Raw genomic sequence first — 24498 nt, 5'->3', positions numbered from 1 at the left:
CATTATGAAACTGCAGCATCAGTGAGGCAGACTATCAATAAACATGACTGACGTGTTTGGTACTCGGTCTGACCGAGCGTTTGAGGAAATGAGAAATTGCTAAAACGAGGTTCAACACCTGCTAAAGAGACACGACACGTTCAGTCAGCCATTATTTATTGAAGTTGTCTTTTAACTGGTTTTGCAAAAAATATGAGGCAGCATATACACAACTGTGAAACATAAAAGCTTTGCAGTTTTCAACATTAATGATAGTGATTAGCAACAAACAGGACATTTAGTGAGATTTACATACAAAAAAAGAAAAAGGAAGTGCCCTATGCCATTCTGAATTAATTTCGTCATCACCTTTGTGCAATAAACTGCAGAGAAAAGCAAAACAAAGAGAGGAAAGTAAAAGAGGAGAGACGAAAAGGACGATTATTTTGAATATAGCTTATTCAATGTGAACATCAAAGTGGCACAAAATATTCAAAAAGCATGCAGACTAGCCTTAGCTGTGCATTGAGTAAACATGGACACCTGCTGTATGAGCCTTTTGACAATGTGGGTTTACATAAGAAAATGTTCAATCTTAAACCAATTAACTTTGGAATTTTGGATCTCCAGAGAGACCAGCTCTCAAAAAGAATTACATTTCTACCTCTACACTTCTACTTCAATCATCAAAACAAACTCATTTCTGCCGTTTGTCCACGAGTTCAGGTAGTACAAGAAAAAAAAAAAAGAATGAACACTGTGGCTGACAGAGGAAAAGTGGTTGATTTTGAACTTGAAAGCAGAGATTTCTGTAAACACTTAAAGTCAATTAGGAAAAAAGAGCTGTAAACAAAACATCAGCACACAAGAAAAGGCGAGAAATTTGTCCCTCTCCTGTAGAATCCCATTCAACGAGTTCCAACACAGTTGATCAAACAAATATAAAGATATTCTGATGTCCAGAACATCAACTTTCCCATCCTGGTTTGTTAAAATGCTAAAAACAGGAAACGTAGAGATTATAGTCACAGTGATAAAGAGTCTGTAAGTACCTGAATGTGGAAGAGAGAAAGATTTTGCTACACATAACTAGAAAATCCCGTGAAATACTTCCCTCATACTTTCCAAACCATATTTCCACTTTCACACAACAATCGACAGACAGACTGACCTCACAGTCATTTCAGATTACCTACAGTCACACTGTGTGGAAGGTACCTGTGACCGAGTGTAGCCTGCAGGGAGATAAAGGTTATACTGCCACACTGAGGACAAAGCATGCAAATACAACAGCATGTGGAGTAGGGGCTCAGAAAAACAATCCCAGCATAATACAAGGGGAAATTGGATCCTTTGAACAAAATCAAGAAGAATACTTGGGGAAAAAAATGGAATATACTAAAACTAAGTAAACTGATGCAATCAAGAGCTGTCAGTACAAATATAAGTGTGACCTTTTCGTGATATGTCTTTATTAAATGGTAATAATTTGGCAATATATTTTAAATCACACTGATCTTGCAAAAAAGTGCCAAATAAGTTTAGATAAAAACTGGACTGGCCACTGCATTAGTATGATATATACTAGTATATTAGCGTGATACATACTAATGCTGTGTATATAAAAATACAAGCAGAGTCTTCCACAGAATGATCTACATGTTGTTAATGCAACTGATAACACGTGAACGTTCTGTTTTCAATCTCTGCAGTATTTTAACTACATACAGCTTTGATGGCCTTAAGACTTAAGTTTCAGCAACATTTCACTTCAGCATGAAGTGATTTAAGTGCATCAAAAGACAGACATCAAATACAAAAATGAGTTGCTGAGTGGCAACTTTTAAAAGAATTTAAAAAAAGGATTTAGGTAAACAACAATAAGAGATTTAAGCAAGGAATTGGGTGCAAAGAAAGCACAAAGTCTGAATTCTAATGAGAACTGAAGCTAAAAAAATGCAAAAATTCCTTCAACAGGCACAAAAGAAATCCCTAACTTGTGAGAGATCACAGCCAAGTGTTTGAAAATACTGATTCGGACTGCAAAGGTGAGCTTGGCACTGAAGAGCCACAGGTGAAGCATACTGTATCGGTCATCACATAAACACACAAGCGTACGGCATGTAAGGCGTTTACACAATTTTAAAAAATGGCAGGAATACTGATAAAAAGCCCGCTCAGCCGGTAACATTTTGGTCCTTTGTTGCAATTTGACTCGAAATCGAAAGAAAGTTGATTGGTCCAGCTCTGATGCAGAGACCAACTCCAATGAGTAAATGGTGAAAAACTCCCTTTGCAGCTGCAACACTTCACTGGTCTGTGGAGGGGATCTCTTTGTCTTCATGTTTTAGCCGCGAAACGTGACGAGCTCGAGGTCAGTTATCCTCTTCATCGTCGCTGACGAAGCTGCGTCTGTCCTGACTCGTCTCGCGCTCCCTGAGGAAGGTCTGTCTGATCGCCTCCAGCTCCGTCAGCTCCAGACGGACTTTCTCCAAATGGAACGAGCGCCGGTTCTGGATTTGCCTCATGGGGAACGGGTTCATGTCCACAAATGCGATGTTCATCAGTTTCCTGGAAAGTAGAAAACAACACAGTCCTGTGAGTCTGGAAGGATTTTTAAATTCATGCTCGTTTCTGTGCAGATGTACTGAACTGTATTTGACATCACGACATCTGTGTTTGTCAGGTTTTGTTATAACTTCAACTTGCATGACTTTGCCAATATGTGCTGGCTACTGTTCCACAACCGTCTGGTATCTGGACCGAAATGTCTTAGCAAATATTTGGAGCATTAATTGTCTCAAAATGATGAAGAATTCTGACTTTAGTGATCTCTCAAAGCTTTCCTCTCATGACACCAGCAGGTCAAACTCTACTTTTATCCTATAAAACATCTAAACACACTAGACAAATTCATCATGGCTGGAACTGTAATATTTTTGGGATCATTTTTGTACGTCGACAATAATACTTCATTGACACACAGAGCTGCTACCACGTCTTGTTGTGTAGCTATTGATGAGCTTGAGTCTCTGGATACCCATAAGTGAGATCTCATTAACTATTTCTAGGTTATTATTTTGCTCGAAACTGATGCATTTCACACTGCTATGTTTTTTTGACTGCGAACTCCACTACAAATTGCAGTTACGATACCTTGAATCCAGGATTGTGCGCGTGAAGTAACGAAGATACTTGAAGATGGCCGTGGAATCCTGCAGCTTCAAAAACTCCTCTTCTTTGTACTTGAAGAGAGCGAGGGCGAAACGAAATATGATCTGTGGAGGAAAATAATCAAAGCTGTGAAATCCACCTCATGACTTCCCCTGTGTGGCTGCATACCATAACGGTATTTATCATGTCTGGAGGAACGCCTGACAACAACATATCCTCTGAGGACACTGTCAATGGTGAATTACCATTAAAGCCTTGAGTGTCACTCTGCCCTTTAACTTGATAGTTTTTGTTGTGTGGCGCACAGTTTTGGTTCACACCACCTATCCGATTGTGTTGTTTTGAAAGAGAAAACTGCACACTAACTGCTCAGGAGCATAGTTGGACAGACAGGGGAACATAGCGAAGCATTAAGCAGCTAAAAAGTTAGATATTTCCTTTAGGAGTCAGCAAAGCCTAAAACCAAAAAAGGAGAATAATTATTAGCCTTGCAATTATCTGGTATAAAAAAAACATGAATCTAAATGAAAGCTGGTGTTGCTCAAAAGTACTGAAGGTCTAATGAAGCAGCTTTTCAATATTGGCCATAAGCATTTATATGTCACTGCTGTGTTCTTGCAGGTATAGTAAAGCGCTATATAAATACAGACCATTTACCATTACCATTTACCATTCTCAGATTATTTTCACTACCAAGTGGCCAGAAATGATTTATTACATATTCAATGTTGCATAAATTGCCGTTTTTAGCAACTTGGAGGCAGAACTACAAAAGACTCAATAGGAGGCCATTCACTTTGCGTCATTAGCATCTCTCCTTCCATTGTCCCTTTCAGCATAAAAACAAAAAATGCCCAGAAATAAATCTTCAATTTAAAAATAGAAAAAAGTGTAAAATCAGTTTGGTCCATGTCAGTGGGGCTACAGGAGACGGCAGGGTCGGGTGATCATTTTCTGCAGGATCATTAATATAAGTAACTATTTAACACACATGTATTTAAATCATTGTTAATGACATAATAAATAGTGGAGCTTTGTTTGTTTCCCCTTAAACCAAAGACTAAATAGACTTTTGACGCATAGAATCAGGTAAAAGTCTCAGGCAACTGAATCACAGTTTCCAAAAATCTCCTTATCTAGTTTTTTTTTTGTTTGTTTTCTTCCAAACTCTGTGAGCACGTCCAGACATACATGTGAAATTTGAGGATCACAGTTGTATTTTGCCACGCTTACCTTCGGTCCTTCGAACAGAAAGGCGTCCCAGACCTTGAAGAGGATGTCGCTCACGACGCTGTCCACAAACACCACCAGGAACCAGTTGAAGGTGATGAGGGAGAAATCGACTTTGTGCTGCTCAAAGTGGCCATGAAGCCGCGGCAGCTTCTCACTCATCAGGTCTTTGAACACACGCTGGTCGACCTGCACAAACCCAAACAAGACATTTCAATCTCTTTATAGCTAGCTGAGGCTGTTATTTAAACTGCAGATATGGGGTCAAATCCAACAGAGGGAAAGAAAACAAACAGTGATGACCACTGTGTTGCACTCCTGCTCTGGAATGTCATCGTCAGCAGCCAGAGTCACATGAATATGACATCAGAGACAGCAGAGAAACTTGTAAAATCTGATAAGGACGCAGTAACTCGACCTCAAGTTATTCACCTGTGAGCCGAGCAGAGTCTTGGTGTAGTAGTCTCTTGGCATGAAGACCTCCACAATTGCTACAAGGGTCCAGAAAGCGTCCTCTTGGTCTAAATAGAGCAAGGCGATGGCTGCCAACCTAAAGAAATTACAAACAATTAAAATAAAAATTAATCCCAAAGCACAAAAGAAGAACTTCTCCCGTACCTGTTTAGTCCCTGACAGTAGCCGATATCTGGATTCCTCCAGGAGAAAGCCATCAGTACGTTCCTGAGTTTCTGGATGCCGCCTGCACTCGGGGAGGCGTAGTGCTTGTTGTTGGGTAAAGTACGCAGCAAGTCCAGCTCGATCTGCTTCGATGCCGGGTTGGGCCTCTCCCGGGCCATGTTCAGCAACGTCTCATAATAGTCTGGTGCCAGCTGGTCTCTGAACTTCTTGACATGGAAGGAGACACACCAGCGCCACACCTGGGATCGGTGCTCATGAGGAACGCCGCAGCGAATCAGCGACTTGAGCTCAGGGGAGCGAACCAGGTCTCGGTTCATGGTGCTGGTCAGGTAGTTCTCCCACTTCACCCCGACGGACACCTCCTGGTCCGTCATGGACAGAGACTTCAGCTCCAAGGCTCTCACCTTCGCAACCAGCTTCTCTTCCTCTTCCTCTTCCTCAGGGACTGTCTTGAAGCCGAACACGTCGTACTCACTGATATTCAATCAAGGCAGAGAGAAAATGAGGAGAAATCATCATCAGTCAGTGAATGCTCAAATAATTACCAGAGTTGCTGAAAGCTGGCGGTTGAAGAATATTTCCTCAACCAGTCTTCAGCTCCACATTACTCCGGGGTCTCCTGAATTTCTAACAACACATATTTATGAGTCACAAAAGACATGCCAGAACTTGCACTGAAGACAGAGCAAACCGTAACAGAAATACCAATTAGCTGAGCTAGTTTTTCCAGTCTAGAATAATCCCATGCAGTTAATCAAAGCAGAACAGGTCTTGTGAGCTATTTGTATCTGGTTCTGTTAAGGCCAGTGTTTTTCTAATGTGGTAATTCACAAAATGCTGGGTCTACATATTACCACACACCTTTAATTACTTGATATTGTTGCCTTTTATATCACTGATTTTTTTCTGCAAAGCTGCAGTCAATGTGCCTGAATTTTCTCACTACAATTTGATAGCTCATGTACTGTGCTCTGCATTTCTATTTTCCTCTACATTTCTCACATGAGATCTGCTGAGCAATTTAACAGTCAGCGGGCTTAAAAAAGAACAAATAAAACTGAAAAAAATTGTTGTATTTTCGACTTCCAACAGTCCTATTAACTACTCATCTCTGTCATACAGTTTCTTCGTAAAAAAATCACCAAATTTAAGTTTACAATCATTATACTTTTTTGAAAAAGGTTAAAAATTCATCCAAAATAAATCATTTGCTTTTACCGTAGTCGGTAAAAAACTGAACATTTTGTACTCCTTTGTGCAACTGTGAAGCCATGAGTGACTCAGCTGCAGCCAAACAGTCAGGTGACATAAATTCTGGGACTTTACGGCTGACCTGGGTTGAACGGCAGGTTGTGATAACACAGAGTAGATAGGGGACAGATAAAGTAGTAAAATATCTATAATATGTGGAGCCACATTTTTTTTTTCCAGCGCTGGTAACACCTGTAGGCACTTGGAAAATTGTTGCATATGTTGACTTTAATTTTCTTGTAGCGGTTAACATTAGCATGTACCATTAGCAAGTGAGCTCAGCTGACTTGTCTAGCTTCTTTGTCAGTTGTAAGTTTGCTTTGGACATGGTGGTAGTCTTGCAGCTAGCATTAGCATTTAGAGTTAGCACTAGCAGGTTTGGAGAGTCTATTTGTATAGTTTCTTTGTCATTTTTTAGCAGTTGGCAGGAGGTATTCAGCATCTTGCACTAGCTAACAGGTAGCATCGGCACTGGTCACTGCCTGGAGCATCTCCTGAACAGGCCTGGGCAATCTCAGATGCCAGAATTTACCACCTAGCCTCTTGGAGGGGTTGCGGGACTTAATAGGCGAAACATTGTTGAAGGGAGGTTTCCACCTGATGACCCCCAGAGATGTGTTAGGAATCACTGCTCACTGGTGTGTATAGTTATGGGTCAGGGATCCAGGGTCCTTCACTGAGTGCGCATCTTTCTTGTTTGGAGTGTCTTGTGCTTAAATTAACTTCAATTTTGGGAAAATAAATAATATAAAAAAATCAACTTTTGTAGTTTTTTTTTTTTTTTTTTTTTTTACAATTATGGCATTATAACTTTGTTTTACAGCACAAAAGACATGCTTTTATTTCTTCCTATTTCTAGTCATTTTTGTTTTGTTTCCACAAAAGTTCACGACTTTATATTGCAGTAAAAAATGAGCCAACGGTGAGTAACAATGTGACAGAAGCAATGCAGAGAAACTGCTTGGGCTTCAGAGAGCTAAAATAAATCATAACCCAAAAGCACCTATGTACCTGACAGTGTTTGGTTTGAAGATGTGGTGTTCGTGCTGGTCTGGGCTCTCTGCCTGCAGTGCGTCCTCTAATAATCTGGAGATGACCTCTCGGGCAGGACTCTGCTCTGAAGATGAACAGACTGGAGTCTTCACCTCTTGAAGCAGCACCAAGTACTTACTCTCCACCTGACACAACTTGGCCTCCAGGGCCGTACACTGCGGCAAAGATAAGAGAAGAGGGCACAAACAACCTTTTTCATTTTCTCTGCTTGTCATTTTTAGGTTTGGGGCGTACCAGCTAAGGTCAATACTGGACTTCCCCTTAAGCTACTCAGACTTCCTTTTTCTATTAACAGAGTAATGTAACATTAACCACCAACACATGATCATACCTTTGCGTCTAAAGCCTTTTCTCTACTCTCTGCATTTCTGCGCAACACTGTCAGCTCCAGGATCTCTTTGTTCAAGAATTTGTTCTGGGATTTGTATCCTTGAAGACTGTCCTGAAAGTTAAAAAAAAAAACATACAATGCGTCAAGTTAATCTGGGAGAATTACAGAATATAACAAAATATGTATTTTATAGTAAACTAAAGCTTACGAAAAAGAATTCTATAACAAGATATCAACTTTTCCATTGAACTTATTTTCACACTGAATTCCCTCCTCAGACTAAGTGCTTCAGTTTATTATGATTTGCAGCTTTTCATCTCTATCAGTTTGGCTTAGATTTCTGCTTCTGTACCTTCAGGATGTCAACCTCCTGCTGCTCTTTATGAGGTGGTGGTGAATTGCTGTCATTTGGATTTCCGCTCTGCTCTGAACTCTCCTGTGACAGCTTCATGATGACTTCATCCTTCGCCTGGATCGTCTCCATCAGCATTCCCAGCTGGTCGTTAATCTCTCCAACCTTGATTTTCAGGCCCTTCAACTCCTGCTGCAGACTCTCCTTCTCCAGGGCGAGACGCTCCATGTGGACGCACAAGGACTGAACCTGTGCGTCTCTTTCCTGAAGCAGGGCCTCCATCTGCACCACTTCTTCCTGGGGCGCTTCTGGAGTTTGGGGCTGGTCGGGGGGTGCAGATGAATCTGGAGGCTGGCTCGGACGGCGGACTGTCGGCCTGTCACACTGGGAGGTTCTCAGAGTCTGTTGCAGAAGTCTCACCAGCTCCTGGGTGATAAAAAGCAAGTTTTGGTCACACCATCCTGCAGGGTTAGGATCACGGCTCACAGAAAACATGGCTCTAATAATCCAAATCTTTTCTTGTTTTACTGGGGTACATTTATAAATTATGTTGTGGATGTAAAATGCAACAAGTCATCTCATCTTAGCAGCTCATTTTAGGTGGTTTTTCACTGCAGGAACTTAGAGCAGAGACATGGTACCGCCAGTATTTACAGGAACAGACTCTTTATTGGTCCATTCAGCCTTTTTGCTTCCACCACAGTGTAGGATACATACGCAATACAGGGAGTGAGATTATTGATGCGTTGTTGTTGTTTCTTAGCTTGTAAGACAAACTACACTGTTGATAGTGATGTTTGAGAGAAGAACGTGAAGATATGTCGCCGTTGTCTTCTCCACGTTTAGCCAATCAATGCTGAGCTCCAGTTAGCAGGTATTCAGATCTGCTCAGAAGTACCGACTCTTGCAAAAGTACTCTTTTCTTTCACAAAAACGGCCCTGAAAGTGGTCCTAAAGGGGCGGTTTCTGCAGTCAAAATACACTCAAAGTTTCAGTCCATCCTAAATCTGAAAGGGTCTGCAATGGAAAATGGTCTTTTGTTTGCAGAGTGGGCAGAATGGACTAAATTTGAATAAATAAGTACGAGCTTATAGTGGTTTATTATAAAATTACAATATGTGAGAACAGACGTGTGCCTCAGTTTTTCAGTATATTGAACCAGACTGGATTTAATTTTACTGCACTGTAAAGTTTGTGAAGCTCTCAGTCAAAGACTCACGACATTAAACGTGTTTGTGTTGAGGCTGACTTGTCTCTCGAGGCAATGCGAGTGGAGATTAAAAAGCTAATTTTGTACACCTGTACCTCAGTTACAATTACAAAATTATTATATTAACAAAAAAATCTCACAAATTATACATTTACACTGTTATCTAAAAAAATAGCATTGCTTTGTTTAAGTATTATTTACTAACAGAACTGCAGGCATCAAGATCTTAGTAGCTTACTACTTCGGCTGAACAATTTCCTGGGAGAAATCTTGCACGTGTTTGACGGAGGCCATGCTGACCGAAGCAACATGTCACACAAGCACCACTGTGCCCAGATAACCCACTTTATCTAATTACAGAGCATGACAATCAATAACAGAAGTTTACTATAGCTATGTATATCATTACACATACTGCAGGGAGGAAATGTGGCCTAATGTGCACACATGTGGGTCTCACATTTGCAACGATGAATGTGCAACGTGCGCACTTACACAACCTGCATGCTGTCGGTCATACAGAAGTTGATTAAGTAACTGTGGAATAGAATGAAGCATGCGGCGTTTTTAAGGAACAGTTTTCGAAACAGAGGTAGAAAACTGCTCACAGAGAGGTCTGTGGATTTAACTGAATAACTGTAGTATTGCTTTGTTCAATAAACATCGCTGTTTAAGCATCAGAAGCAACAGAAGTGTGTCCAAAAAAAATGCTGCTTGCACTGTGGATTAACACAGATCGCAATAGTGGTGTAAAGTAGTATAACTTAGTTCTGTGTAGGCCCAACATGACACATAAGATGCACTGCTCGCCCAAAAGATGTGTGCTAGAAGTAAAAGATGACTTAATTATGGCAAATACCAGACCAGAGTTAAAACATACGTAAAAATATATATTGATGAATATTCTAGTAATGACTGATGTTTGATGGTGCGTGTGTGTGTGTCTATGGAGGACACACACACACGCACACACATGTGTGTGTCTTGCTATCATTATGGAGACATACCATTGACTCCCATTCATATCTAACCCCTAACCCTTACCCTAACCAAAACAATGGCTAACCCTAAAGAAACGTTTTTGCACTTTTACTTTTTTCAGTATCAACAACATGGCCAAGAAAACACTGTTTAAACTTGTGGGGACCAAAATGAGGTCCCCACAAGTGACATAGTTTTTGGTTTTCCTACAGTTGTGGGGACATTTGGTCCCCACAATATAGCAAAAATATGGGCACACACAGTGGCGAATATTCGGATACCAAAATTAATATCCGGATAGTGGCGTAGCGAACGAATATTCGGATATTCGGGTCCAGCCCTAAACTTAACAATACTCAACGGTATAATATGCGTGAAATCTATCTGGAAATGATAAGGGTAAGATGTGGAGGAAAAAGTCTGAACATGACCGAATGATAACTTAATGCGTTTATCCTCAGTGAAGTGAGATCTGGGGGTGTAATATGACAACCTGACATCATGATCTGACCAATAGATTTAGAAAAGTATAATGGTGTCAAAACTGTCACTCCTATCATACGCCCCATAGGTGTGGAGAAATGACCAACTCTTACAGAATAGAAGACGAAGCACAGCTCAGTATCTTTAGATTTTCTTGGGGTGTTATCACTGCTAAGAATTACTCCTGAATTTTTGTCACGGCCTCTGAATGCTGACATCTCTCTGTGATTTTTTTGAAGATCTTTAACGTTTGAACACAGTCAAGTCAAAGACTCTGGCCCTTGATTTGTGACGTAGATGACACTTCATCACGACACGGCTGTTTAGTTCAAATCCTCTGAGTTCTCGTCACATTGTGAACGTGGAAATGTTCTTACTTTCACTATTAAACATACACGGGAGTTCTACTGCCGATGTCCTACGATCAGCTAAGAGTTCTTTCCACCCACATTTGTAGATGATGGTTCACCATTATCCTTCATATTTTAATAATGCGATGGACGGTTCTTAATCTTATTCCTGTAGTTTTAGAAATCTCTTTAGTTGTTTTCTTTGCTTGATGCAGGCCAATAATTTGACCCTTCTGAGATAGATTAACATCCTTTCAACAACCACGGGATATGTTTTCCAACACTGTTGTTTAAGAAATGAGAAGCTCCTCACTGCATCAACTAGGGTTAAATAAGTTGTTGTCATCACTGCAGGAATTATCCAATGGAAGGCTCTTACCTATTTGCTTAGTTAAATCCAAGTTGTGACCTTTTTTTGGACAGGCAATGCATAAAAACAACAGTATTAACAACACAATGGTGGACAATTGGTCCACTTAACCTCAACAGTGTCAGAGGTGAGTGAACATTTCCTCATGTCCATCAGTGTTTATGGAGAGAGACACAGCTGACTTAGCTACTCAGAGTTACTCAGTTTATTCCTGTAACCTGAAAGCATGCCACACTTCCTAGGAAAACGCTCTAACCTATGCTGTATTTACTCATCGGCCTTGTTGCAGCCGTTCTGACCACGTAGCTTGTTTTGAAAAACCAAAAACAGAACAGAGTAATGGGAAGGAGCTCCACAGCTGTGATTGTTGTCAGAAGAACTGCTGTTTCCTTGTTTCTTGCTTAAGCATGACTAACCATTTTCTGCCTTCCTGTGTTAGTGAGAACATCAAAATTTTACCAAACCACCCAGTCAGATATCACAACCTCAGACTTCTGCTTCATTCATGTAAATGTAGTAGAATCACTCTAGTCATCTTGGTATTTCCCCTAATAGGGATAGTTCACACACTATGAGGACTATAATGGTGTTTTGAAGCTTTTCTTTCTGCTGAAAACTCTCCCCTAGAATCTAATGCTCTCATGTGATCCACACACATAGATCAAATGCTAATATTAAGATTAATAAGTGTACCTTCTGACTGGCCAGCTCTTCTCGGAGTTTGACCTGTTCCTGTTGCATCTGGTTCAGTTCTTCCTGCTGACTTTGGAGACGAAGCTGCATCTCCAAAGGTTTGCTGCCGTTACACTCCACTGTCGAGTTTTCAGCACTACGAGTCTCAGCGTTGCGACCGAATCTTCCAGGGCCCATCATGTCTCGAAGCAAAGGCTTCTTAGGCCGCGAGGTGTTGCGCACAAAATCGAAAGTAAACGCCGATCCAAAGGAATCTGAGAGAAAAGAGAGAAGTTTATCAGATGGCATTGTTGATCTGTCATGGAGGAGGAATGTAAGCCGGATAGGGAGCGTGTGTTAGTCAGACAGCAGAGAGTGGACGTACGTCTGTGTGTGTCTGAATGAGGTTTCTGATCAGGGAAGTCCTTGGATGGAGCGTCCACCATCTCCCACTCGTCTGCACTGCTGTTGTTGTTGCTGGTGTAAAACACGCTGCGTCTGTTTTCGCCTGCTCTGCCTGGCCGCAGAATAGACATGGAGTTCCTGTCAGAGAGGGAAAAGCTGTTCAAATCCACAGAGATAAAGGACACAGTCTGCTTAGTTGATGTCTTTATAGTGGACTCAGAAGGCCCACGATCATAGAAATAGAGACCTAAACAAGTCACATAGTAATAAAACACATTACCATGAAAGTGAAGCATTAAATTGTACTTATGAAGGCATTCATGAATGAAAATAAACACGGGTTTTGACCGACAATAACTCAATTCTACTAAGCTTTTCATGTAATTTGAACAAAATGCACTTTAAAATTACAAGCACCTTCAATGCTGTTTTGAATGTTATGTCTTTTTGTGTGTATTTGTGTGGCCTGTTTGGTTGTCCTTTTTTAACCTGCTTCTACGCCCTTTTAAATTGCCTCTTAGGGACAATTAAAGTTATTTGAATTGAACTGAAAGTGTGATTACTGCAACCATAAGAAAATGAGGTTTACATGTGTGCAACAGAATTCCATTCTTGCGTGCCTCAAACTCTTGTTTATATCAGAGGTGTTTAAACCACATTCTTCAGCCATTTACACCTCAGAAGACAAACGGTGCATTTCAACCAATAGTCATCTACAGCAGCCCCACAACAGATCACACCTCATCCTCGCCTTGTGAGCACAACTGTGACTCAAACCATCACAGTTTTTGCTGTTAATACTGTTGAATTTTAGCTGCTTCTTTTCTGATTCTCTGTTCTGGCTTCACTAACTGCTATATCTACAGATTACTCTCCTGATTCCCATGACTGTAAGAATGATTCTGCTGATGTTTGGAAGCAAAAGTATCATCACACAACTAGTAGCTGTGTGTAAATGCACAACAGTCTGTGCCATTGCTATTAGGCACCTTGGCAGCTCCAGATTCCTGAGCACCTTAATAAGTGAGCTCTCTTTCCGTCGTGGACACAAAGCAAATTCCAATGCCCATGTCACATTTTTAGCATTTCAGCATGTTGCACCTTTTGAATAGATGTGTTGTGCAGCCCAAAAGGGGAACTGTTGGCCACTGCATACTAGAGCAACTAGCGAACTATAGTTGTAACCATTTCCTCTACAGCAGTCGGCCTCAGAGAGAACTGGAGAGGTGTTTTCTTCCCTCAATTCAGCTTTATCGGGGCACATAGCCGACAAACTAGTTACGCTTGTTCAGCAGGGACTCAAAACAAAGACTTGACAATATACTTCCTTTTTTTAAAAAAAAAAAAAAAAACAAACCTTTTGGCTCAAACTACACTGTGGGAAGCTTTCACTGGGCCTTACCTGAGCTTCAGGGAGAAGTTGAGGGGGTTGTTGGACGCAGCAGAGGGCCCTCTGGCTGACTGGATCCCCACCATTCCTCCACCGTCTGATTCCGTCTCCATGGCAAAGTCACTGCGGACTTTCTCCATGCTTTCACAGGGCTTCTCGAAGAAAATAGCATCTGAAATAGAAAACAGAGCCCATTAAGCAACATTAGTCCTATCACTAGTCCACACCGTCTGAATAAATTCAAGAGTAAAGTAACAGTTTGCACGACTCAGAACATTATTCACAGCAGTGTGGACGTCTGTGGGGTCATGATCAGCCTTACACCAGTCAGCTATAGTTTTGGTAGCATTTTCGAATACAAAAATAATTTCCTATCAAGTTCGAAATTAATTGGGAAAGTGAAACATTTCACATCAGATGAAGCAGCTGAACAGGAAACCAGAGGTCATGTGAACAAACTGGTTCCAGTGCAACTCAAGTAGGACGGTAGCTATTTGAGCTGGTGTTTCCAGAGAAAAACAATCTTTATCTTGAACCAGCTTTAATTAATACAGCTAATTTGTTAATGGCACAATAATGGGTGTACACATTACGACATGGTTTCTTTTACAGTCAACAGCATTAGCAGACAGCCCAGCATCTTGGCAATACTGAAAAGAAAAGGTTAGACTTGTTAAACTTTTACTAAAAAGGAGCAACAGAAAACAGAGCTAGAGGGAGAATTCTGGTGAACTGACAGCCTGGCTGACTTCACACGTCTCTCCGTCAGTCAGTGACAAAAGGTCAAGGTCTACTGACGCTGAAAAACACAGGATGTGACTAAATAGCCAAACACATTTGACCATTTTTGTATCACTTAAATATGCTTTCAGGAAAAGCTGCACTTCGGCTTTCATAAGTGTGAAAGTATACCGCAAGCTAAATACATTTCCGCTAAGCCTGACTCAATAACTGTGAAATTTAACACTCAATATCAAATTCAGTGGTCTTGAATAACTACAAATCAGAAAGCAATGCCATTTCACAAACATTTTAGACTGCAAAAGTTAGTCACTGTCGGACAGTAGATAGAAAAGCTGGAGTTATAAAAGTTTGCAAAATGTTGTCTATAACCTTCACGTCAAAAAAGTATCACCAGTGAAAGACCAACATTATGTTATCATAGAATTTACAATACATTAACACCTGGAATTAGCATTAAAACAGAAGTTAAAGTAAATATGAGTTACTGTGGCTCACAAGTAACAGCTAAATACGTGGAATCTGGTAAAACATTACTGCCAGATCCAGATCAGAATCACAGCAAAACTAAATGTTAATCAGCAACTTCAGTATAAAACTAGCCAAAGATAATGTTCCAGCAAGAAAGAAATGAAAGATGTCTGACAAAAGTAGGTGGTGAATGTATAAACAACAATTCTACCAGCAGCAGTATCCAACTGAATCCAACAGTTGGTGTCAGAGGAGCAACTTTTTGTACTATCACTGATTAGAAACAGTTTGGCCCCCATCCACCAGAAAAGAATGTGAGTATAATACATCAGACTAAATACCACCATACTGGTACTGATTAGCAGAGATAAGAACGGCAGACAGGCATCCAGACTATTCTGGAAAACACAAATATGTGTAAGGTGTGTATGATGACAGGAAAAGGAAGAAAGCTTCACAGTTCACTTCACTCAGCGAGAACAGCCAAAGCAAGAAGATGACTGAGCGCCACGTATCTGTAAGCAGCTTCAAACGTCAAGAAAACACACAAATTTATCTGAATTGCAACCAGGCGTAAACTAACCGTGACGTCACCCGTTGGTTTCAACGTCGACAAAATGAAGCCCGGATTTTGCTACTTCCTGGTCGCCGTTTTGGATTTTTTGGAGCCAGTGACGTAAAAAGCGTCATCAAACAGACTGGACTGGAGAGCAGCTAGGGGCAGGATTGGCTGAGAACTCTCTTATCCCGCCCACATTTTACTGCAGAGGCTTCTGTTGCTGTCTATCAAGCATAGCCACGCCCCCTGGCTCTGCCAACTTTAACGATTTATTTAAAATTCAGTATTGATTTATTTTAAGATCGGCCACCTGATCTCTCATTCTGACCATGAAAACTAACGGGAAAAAATCCTGAGCTGTAGAAAATCAGTCTATCAAATTTTATTTTTTCCAAAAATGAATTGGGGTCTATGGAGAAAAAGCTTTTTGGAGCCAACCCTAGCGGACGGCGTGATATTGCAAGTTTTTGACACATGCAAAAACTTGGCTTTAATTCTGGAGCTAGATGCTACGTCCACTATATATACAGTCTATGATCGCAATCCTTTATTAGCTGCAAATGCGGATGTATTACATTCTAATCTTTACAGGATAAGCAGTGACGTTTAATAAACAGAAATAAATAAATATATGATGTTCAAAGCTGCATTCAGCGTTTTAAGTGGGATTATGTACATGTGGAAACATTCAGCTGCAAAACGCATTTTATTCGAATTCCAAATCAGTCAGCAGCTTGCTACAAAACAGTATTTTAACCATTATCTGCAAAGTTTTGGAATAAACTGACTGAATAGCTTCAGATTGGATAAATATGATTGAATAAATGTCACCAGCAGGATAGAACAAAAACAAAAGCTGGCTGCACACATTCTTTTTTTTTCCACAGTAAAACATGAGGTGACAAGCAGAGGGCTGAACTATGAAACAATTTCTGAATAAGCTCATTTTCTGATTGTTTAGCTAATTAGAAGGTGGTTGTTACTGAATTCAGAAAGTTATTTAGTCGACATTTTAGTGATATCCAGTCATTTTTCTTCATAAGTGATTGTTTCAACGATAATTAATTATGGAATTTGTAAAGACATGATCATAATAAACATGAGTTTTACTTAGAATAAACATGTATGCAAGATATATCCCATAAATTTCAAAAGTCTCTCAATTGTATATTGACGAATATAAAAACAAAGAAAATTTCTGATTAAGACATATCCAAAAAAATATTAGAGGCTACTACCAAGTGAGCTCTTTCAGGAGGACTGAACGCAAGCGCACATAACTTACATCATGATAACACATCAGGTTTGATATCAGCTCATTCACTTCACAGTCGAGCTTGTTTTCACTGTGCCTGCTTTGTGAGTACACTAGAACGTTGATAACAGCAAACATTACACAGAACAAGATGGCTGCCTCTGAGTGCATTAAAACACAATCACACCTCAGACAACACTGATTTGAACTCCTTTCTTTTATCTTGTGTTTATTCTCATTTAATCAGCCTGACAACGCCACTCCCACACAATCTTTCAGTAGGAACTTGGGAACCTGGCATGAAAACAGCTCCTGTGTTTGGAGCAGTTGTGTAAATATGAAACTTTCAGTGTTTACCTTCAGCTGGTGAATGGACACGAAGAGACCGAGTGGTGACACGAGTGTCCAAACTGTATGTGCCTAGTGTATAAATGTGTGCGTGTGTGTGCTTACCATTATCTTTGCCTACAAGGCCAGTGGGAGGATAGGCCAGCGTCGGTGAGCTCCAGCTGTCTCTCTGACCGGTGCCTCGGGTGTTGCTGTACTCCCAACGTTTCTGCTGCAACTGCTGGAGCCAGTAATGCATCACCTGCTTGCTGGGGGCCTAAAAACACGCAAAACACACAAAACACACACACACGGCTGTTCAGCTGGATGGATAAAAATAAGAACGTCATCTCTGAGAAGGTTTCAGTATACTATTTTAAACACAGTCGTCTCACACTTCTGTTCAAAATGGAAAATCAATCATGTGTTAAAGGTCTCACATTGTGGTGCTTTCCAGCAAATTAATTAAAGTCTCACATGTCAACAATATGTGTCGTTCAGTTTTTCCGCTCAAAATACTGAAAAGATCTTTCATGTTACTATGCCTGTATAAATCGCTCTCTTCAGGAAGAAGACTCTCTCTGTGATTTAGAGTAAGGCAGCCGACACAAACGTGACTACATGTGTGAAACCAAAGCTTTCTATTGCTCCCCAAGTGACCATTTTTACACGGTCATATAACCACATTCAAAGTCCAGCTGCTGTTTGTAGCTTGTGTGTTTAGTGAGTTTGTCAGATGACGACGAGGTTATAAAAATCAGTTGTTTAGCTGTGCCGAGCCACAGCTTGAAAACATCAGTGAAGTGATTGTTGGTTATCACACAGTCTCAATGCGCTGCGTTTCAGTCACCGTTTCCACTTGTACTGTCGTCTGACAACAGAAGCATAAAAATGTGTGAATGAATAAAGCTTTATTGGTGATCCGGCTGTATCAAAATGCAGTACATGTGAGCACAGAGAGCAGGAGAGAAGGAAACGGATGTAAACACTGGAAGAGTTCTGGTTACACTGAAGCCTAACAGGTGAAATGAAAACACATTATCCATGCTAGTCTTTGTTTAAAAGTTGCTCCTTCCGCCATCTCTGAATGTGCCCAAGTGTTATTGTTACTACATAGCTTTGACCTCTCTGCATGCGATCAAAGCTACTAGTAATATTAGCAAAATTATCCACACAACATGCCAACACTAAACATTTTCCTATAGTTGTGGTGACATTGCCATCAAAAATAAAAGTAACCCACTGGGCTTTTAGTTCCTCGTATGCTGGGAGTGCATGAGGAGCTTTGTGTTCACTCTTGAGGCCACAAACAGAACAGCGGGTGTGCTGAGACATTTTAGAGTTAGCAGAAGCAGCTCTAGAAAGTAAATAAATGTGGCAAACAGCAAGGAAGGTGCTCATTCTGAACCTGGAAGCAGACCCTAGACAGGGGATGAGGATTATATAAAGTTTGAAATACACAACTATTGGTTCCTCTGTTGAAGAATAAAGCTCTTACTGTCTTGTAAAGCTGGGAGGCTATTTAGTTGTGAAGAGGTTAGAGGAATGGCAGAAATAAGGGTCTTTATATCTTTGTACTGTTTATTTTACAGTTCCAAGTTATGTCAGCCACAGAACACAATAAAAATGGATTCTCAACACACAGGAATTGTACAGATCAAAGGTGAAAGACACGTCATTTCTACATAACGACACATTAAACAGCGAAATGATAAAAGCTGTGCTAAAGACTCCACAGGTTACTATTAAGATCTGTCATGTGAACAAGCAGACGCTGGTTTCAGTCTCAGTTCCAGCCTCTGGGTACACAAGCTGTTTGGAATTAACCATTCACACCATCTGTTGAGGGAAAAAAAAAACCCCGCCTCAGTAGGAGCCAGGCTGGCAACAACCAGGGGCACCTGTCCTGCCCCTGAACCCGTCATTGTCACATGACAGGACAGTGAAGGCATCATCACATGGGATGACTTGAGCCAAGAAGGCGGGGATGAGCTCATGTGCATGTAAATCAGAGCCGAAACATAAACAGTGGTGGCTGACAGTGTGTTCTGGAGGGGAAATCAGCTGCATCATTTGCTGATTAATCTCTGGTCTGGAAGTGATTTTCAAAGCAGCTTTTTTTTTTTTTTGCTGCTAAACCCTTGTGTTGTCCCAGAGGTCAAAATTGACCCATTTTAAATGTGGGACAAAAACTATATTTTCACAGTGAAACTTCTGAAGTCCGCATTTTCAACATTTTTGGGAAATCTTTGAACATTGTTTGGTGGAAAAAAGAAATGTTAAAAATGTTTAAGAACATTCACAAAAAAATCAACCAAAATCGATTTTTTTTTGGTGAATGTTTTTAAAGAAAGTATCAGAACTTTTACTGATATATATGTAATCACTTTTGATATTTTTTAGGATTTTTGGAAATATTTTTACTTATTTTTTGAAAATATTTACAAATATTTTCTTGCCAAATTTGGGTGTTTTTTTTAAATAAAACTTTCAAGGAATTATTGGAATTTTCGTCCTGAAAGTTTTGCAAATTTTCAGAAATTTGGAGATTTTTTTTCGCAGAATTTTTGGATTTCTTTCAGATAAGCAAACAATATTTTTTAGTGCCCGTAAATGAGGACAACAGGAGGGTCAAAAACTGAATCACGTCCGTGTCAGGAGAATGCAAAGCTGAGAATAAATCAGTGAAGTTACAAAGGGTGTGTCTGCACATGGAGAAGAAAGGAAGTGACAAATGACAGCTTTTTAAAAAACACAAGCACTGCTGTCACACTAAAAACACACATGCTGGAAACTTTATACCTTGAGCAGAAACTCCTTCTCTCCGGTGCGGATCTCAAACTGACCCTCCTCCGCCTCCACGTCGTAGATGAAACACGCATCGCCCACTTCGATGTGTCCCAGAGGCAGGACGTCTTGGGGAGTCTTGAAGTAATACAAGTAACATTTCCTCGGATCATACACGAACCACCGCGGCTTGTACCCCCTCAGAGGCCCCTTGCCGGACAGTTTGTTCAAGTAGCCGCACAGCTTGGAGGCCTGCTCCTTGGCGCCCTCGACATCCGCCACATCCACGGACTTGGAGGCGACGATCCGGGAAGCCGTGCAGGAGTTCGCCTCGCTGCCATCCTCCTCTCCGTGCATCTTTCCACGAACTTTCTTCTTCGTGCAGCGCAGCGGATGCCCACTCCTGTTTCCATCCGCATGACTGCCTGCCTCTTGCGCAGTTGCAGCATGGGAGATGTAGTTTTTTTTTTTTGCTGTCATAGTGACGTGGGCGTGTGTGGGAGTGAGAGTGGGTGGGTCGTGCAGGATCTCCACTAGGTGGTGCTGTTTAACAATATGAGCAATGTGACGCAGCCGGAGGGGTGATGGAGCAAGAATCCTGCAGCAATTGCCAAAACAGTCTTTGGTGACATAACACCCTGGAAAACAATGTAGATGTGCTCAGATAGGTGCTAAACATGCAAAATAGAAGAAATACAGCTAAACATTTCAAGTGAGCATTGCTGGATTGCTCATTTAGGAGGCCTCGGAGCTGCTGCCATAAATTTTTCAAAGAGGACGACAGATGTTGCCACTGATAATCTTGATGCATAAGTAATAGCTGGTTTTCAGTGAGCACAGAGACCAGGAGAGAGCAGACACATGTAAACACAGCTGGCAAACGTATAGCCTAAATGGTCATTCCACCTCAATACACCTGATTAAAGTTATTATTTTGGGGGCATTTTGCCTTTATTTGATAGGACAGTGAAAGAGAGATAGGAAACAATCGTAGAAGAGGTGGGAAATGACATGTCATGAGCTGGATTTGAACCCATAACCGCTGTGTTGGGGACTCTAACCCCTGTTCATGGGTTGCCCGCAAAGCTAGCTGATCTATTGGGCACCCCCTCAATACACCAAATTAAACAACAAAAAAAGAACTGTTCACACCTGAACATCTCATCCGCCCATCCGTTATCTATACACCGATTAATCCTCTGTAGGGTCACGGGGGCTGGAGCTTATCTTAGGGCAAAGGTAAAGGACGCATTGGACAGACCACCAGCCTGTCACTGGGCCTTACAGGGGACAGACAGTGAAGCACACTCATATTCACACTTACAGACAATTTAGAATCACCAGTTATTCTCGCTATGTCTTTGGGAGGAGGTCAGAGAACTCAGTGAGAACCTCAAAACTACAAACTCCACACAGAAAGACTCCAGGCCGGGAATTGAACCCAGAACCTTCTGGCTGCTTTGGCCTCCACAGACTCCAGAAATTTTTCAGCAGTGGATCAGATGGGCAAAAACATCTTGGGTTGTCACACAGAAACCATAAGTCACAATATAACAATACATGTAAACACAGTTTGCTAACATATAGCCTATATGGGATCATTCCACTTCAATACACTTTTTTTTTTTTAAAAAAAAGGTCACACCTGGCCATCTCATATTTGTCAAATTTTTTTCCTGTGCATACGTCTTTTAGTAAGTAAATTGTGTGTAACAATGAACGCCGTGTGAACATTTCAATGAGCCTAAAAAGTACAGCACTTTAGCTACAATATTCTTCAGGTTATGACAATTTAATCATTGCTCCACAGACTGATGCGATGAAAGCGACACAAAAAAACGATATGAGAACAACACTCATGAAGAATTTTTAACTTAAAAACAGCTGTTCACTATGACCCCAGATTTTACACATGGTCAACTCAAAATCAGTCAAATTGAAGATGGTCAGGCGTGAGGCCTTTAGGCTAACTGAGGCAGAATGACCCACATATGCTAGCTGTAGCAGGTGTAGTATATAATGCTCTGGCTGCACCTTACAGTCATTCTGCTATATGGGAGACAAAGCTCTGGCCTGTTTCTTTAAACCAATCATAATCAGTTTGGGCAGAGCCAGCAGAAGGAAGCAGCTTCAGGTAACATAACTTCAGAAAACAAACTTACTCTATCAGATTTGTGGTGGCCAATGAGATTGCCAGGGCCCTTGGAAGCACGACTGCTCTGGACCAAACAATTTTTTAGGGCCCTGTTATCACCCCATACTTTGTGCAGTAATCTGTCATGTCCATCTTTCCATTAAGTGCAATTCCTACAGCAGGCTTCACTTGGCAGCTTTAGTATATGACTCAAACAAACAAACAAAATCTTAGGAATAAAAATGCACCAATGTATCAAAAATAAACATACTTGTTAGATGAACTGGATCCTGTCAGTGAAATGTTGCTAAAATATTGACTCGTACTGTAATTAGTGAGGTTTTAACATATAATTTTAACCATAGCTAGCTGATGTGAGCTTTAACTGCTTTATTTTTTAATTTTAATGTAACATATTTTTTAAAATGTTCCCATTTTTTAAATTGGCCAAAAGTTTTAATGAATGAATATTTGTAAAATGAAGTAAACATGGTCTTTTCTGTAGGTTAATTGATGTCTTTTTGTTATTTTTTTTTTGGTAAACACAAAATTATCTATGAAATGAGCACACTGTGATAGGTAAGAGTCACTTTAGTTGATAGTGTCCTTGTGGCGTGATATTCAGAAATAGTCAAAACAGCTAAATTAATTAATTTAAGATAAACATGGCCCTTCTATGGCCCCTGGGGGTTAGAAGGCACAGTTTGTTCAGCTAACTACCAAGCAGGTTATTACGTAAGATCTGCATACCTCCATTTTTAGGCATTTTCAAGCTTACAGATAAGAAAAAGATGAGAAAAATCTTGAAAATTACCAAATTTGATCATATCTTGAACTGAAAGAGTTCTTTTTGGAGACAGAACATGTTTAACAACAGCAGACACAACAGTGCATCTTTACACTGTACCTATACAGTCATGGAAAATAAAGTAAAAAGCATGATTGTGTGTTCTGGTAGTTTGGTGGTTAGGATGTACGCCATGTAACCACAACATGGCCGCTTTGATTCTATCTGGGGATCGTTGTCGTATGTCATACATCTTTCTTTCTTCATGTTTCCTGTTTCTACTGTACGTACATTGTTATTCTATCCAATAAAGGCAAATTAAATCTTAAAAAGTATAATATTTACAAATGAATCATAATTTAGACCAAATGAGGCATATATGAATACTGAAGTACAGGATTATCAGCGAAAATGTTCTACAATAGGCACAGTGTGTAAGTAACTGTGACTTTCTGCTTCTTGTAAAGCCCTCAGTATTGATAAATCAGTGTGGTCCAAAGGCTGTTTAATCTCTAATATATGCTGACATGTACTTAAATGTTACCCACAGTGTGACTCATCCAGTAAAATGAAGACAAAAGAACAAAGATCTATGAGATAAAAGAGTTTACCCAGCTGGAACATCTCCTACTCAGCACGTACTTGAGATATTGGGATGACTGATGTTTGACCTGAACGTACTGTAACACTGTGTACACTATGTGGGCACCAGTGCTGTGAGTAAACAGTAGGTGACAGGTTCTATGCTGGGAAGTACACCTATTGGTTTTCCCATCAACTCCTCTTATAGACAAAGCTGGAGTTTCAAAAGAATGAGTGCAATGCAGTAACAAAAAAACAAACAAACCTAAATCACCTGTGAAAATTGCCATTTTTACAAGCTACATTATAACTCTGGTTAGATTTATCTTTGGCTTACTTAAGGGAGCATTTGTTTGTTTGTGAGGATGCCTGAAGTTTAAAGGAAAGAGATTTGGTTCTGCTGTTCTGACCTTTTACAGGCGTCAACTGACATGTGACCTTTTAAAAACTCACATCCCCCTCGTAGGTGTGTCGCCAGACAGCTGAAAAAATACCAGCTAAAGGAACGTTTCGCCTGGTAACTGTCTGATAACTCAAATCCGATTAGTTTTTATATCAATTTACTTCACAGCTGCTGAGATACAATACACCTCAGCTTTTCACATATTGCTTACACATTCATGGCAAGATAATTAGCACATAATGTACATAGCACAGAACAGACGCTTTACAAACACGGATACAGCGATAACATTTGACCCCAGACTTCAGTACTCCCCCAGAGGAGCACACAATGACTCACAAAGACGGAGCGCATAAAGAATATGTTGAAACTCTAAGGCCCTTGACTGCAGCAATACTTAGTCATAGTACATGGAACATAACAGTGCATTAATTGGCTAGAAACTCATCCATCGCACATACGCGTGTATTTTTTATTCATAACCAGTGTTATAGAATTAACTTTACATTTATTTAGAGCCACTGATCACAGTCCCGAGGAGTTTCTGATCCTTTTGCATATAGACAACAATAGCAGTATGTG

At 40.5% G+C, this 24498-nt stretch overlaps 1 protein-coding gene across 1 annotated transcript; it reads right to left on the bottom strand.

Moving 5' to 3' along the window:
* Positions 1-139: 139 nt before the first annotated feature.
* Positions 140-20458, bottom strand: tbc1d2b (TBC1 domain family, member 2B). Its single transcript, XM_051952382.1, has 13 exons — positions 20026-20458; positions 17350-17500; positions 13883-14042; positions 12461-12618; positions 12097-12350; positions 8010-8435; positions 7658-7768; positions 7285-7481; positions 5002-5496; positions 4816-4933; positions 4387-4572; positions 3136-3257; positions 140-2550 (listed from the first exon to the last, which is right to left on the bottom strand). The coding sequence occupies exons 1-13, from the start codon at positions 20365-20367 to the stop codon at positions 2355-2357; spliced, it is 2916 nt and encodes a 971-aa protein (XP_051808342.1). The 5' UTR covers positions 20368-20458; the 3' UTR covers positions 140-2354.
* Between the last annotated feature and the right edge of the window lie 4040 nt (positions 20459-24498).

The sequence above is a fragment of the Acanthochromis polyacanthus genome, chromosome 8, assembly GCF_021347895.1.
Source record: "Acanthochromis polyacanthus isolate Apoly-LR-REF ecotype Palm Island chromosome 8, KAUST_Apoly_ChrSc, whole genome shotgun sequence".
NCBI classification, from domain to species: Eukaryota; Metazoa; Chordata; class Actinopteri; family Pomacentridae; genus Acanthochromis; species Acanthochromis polyacanthus.
This window is presented reverse-complemented; position numbering and strand designations above follow the sequence as displayed.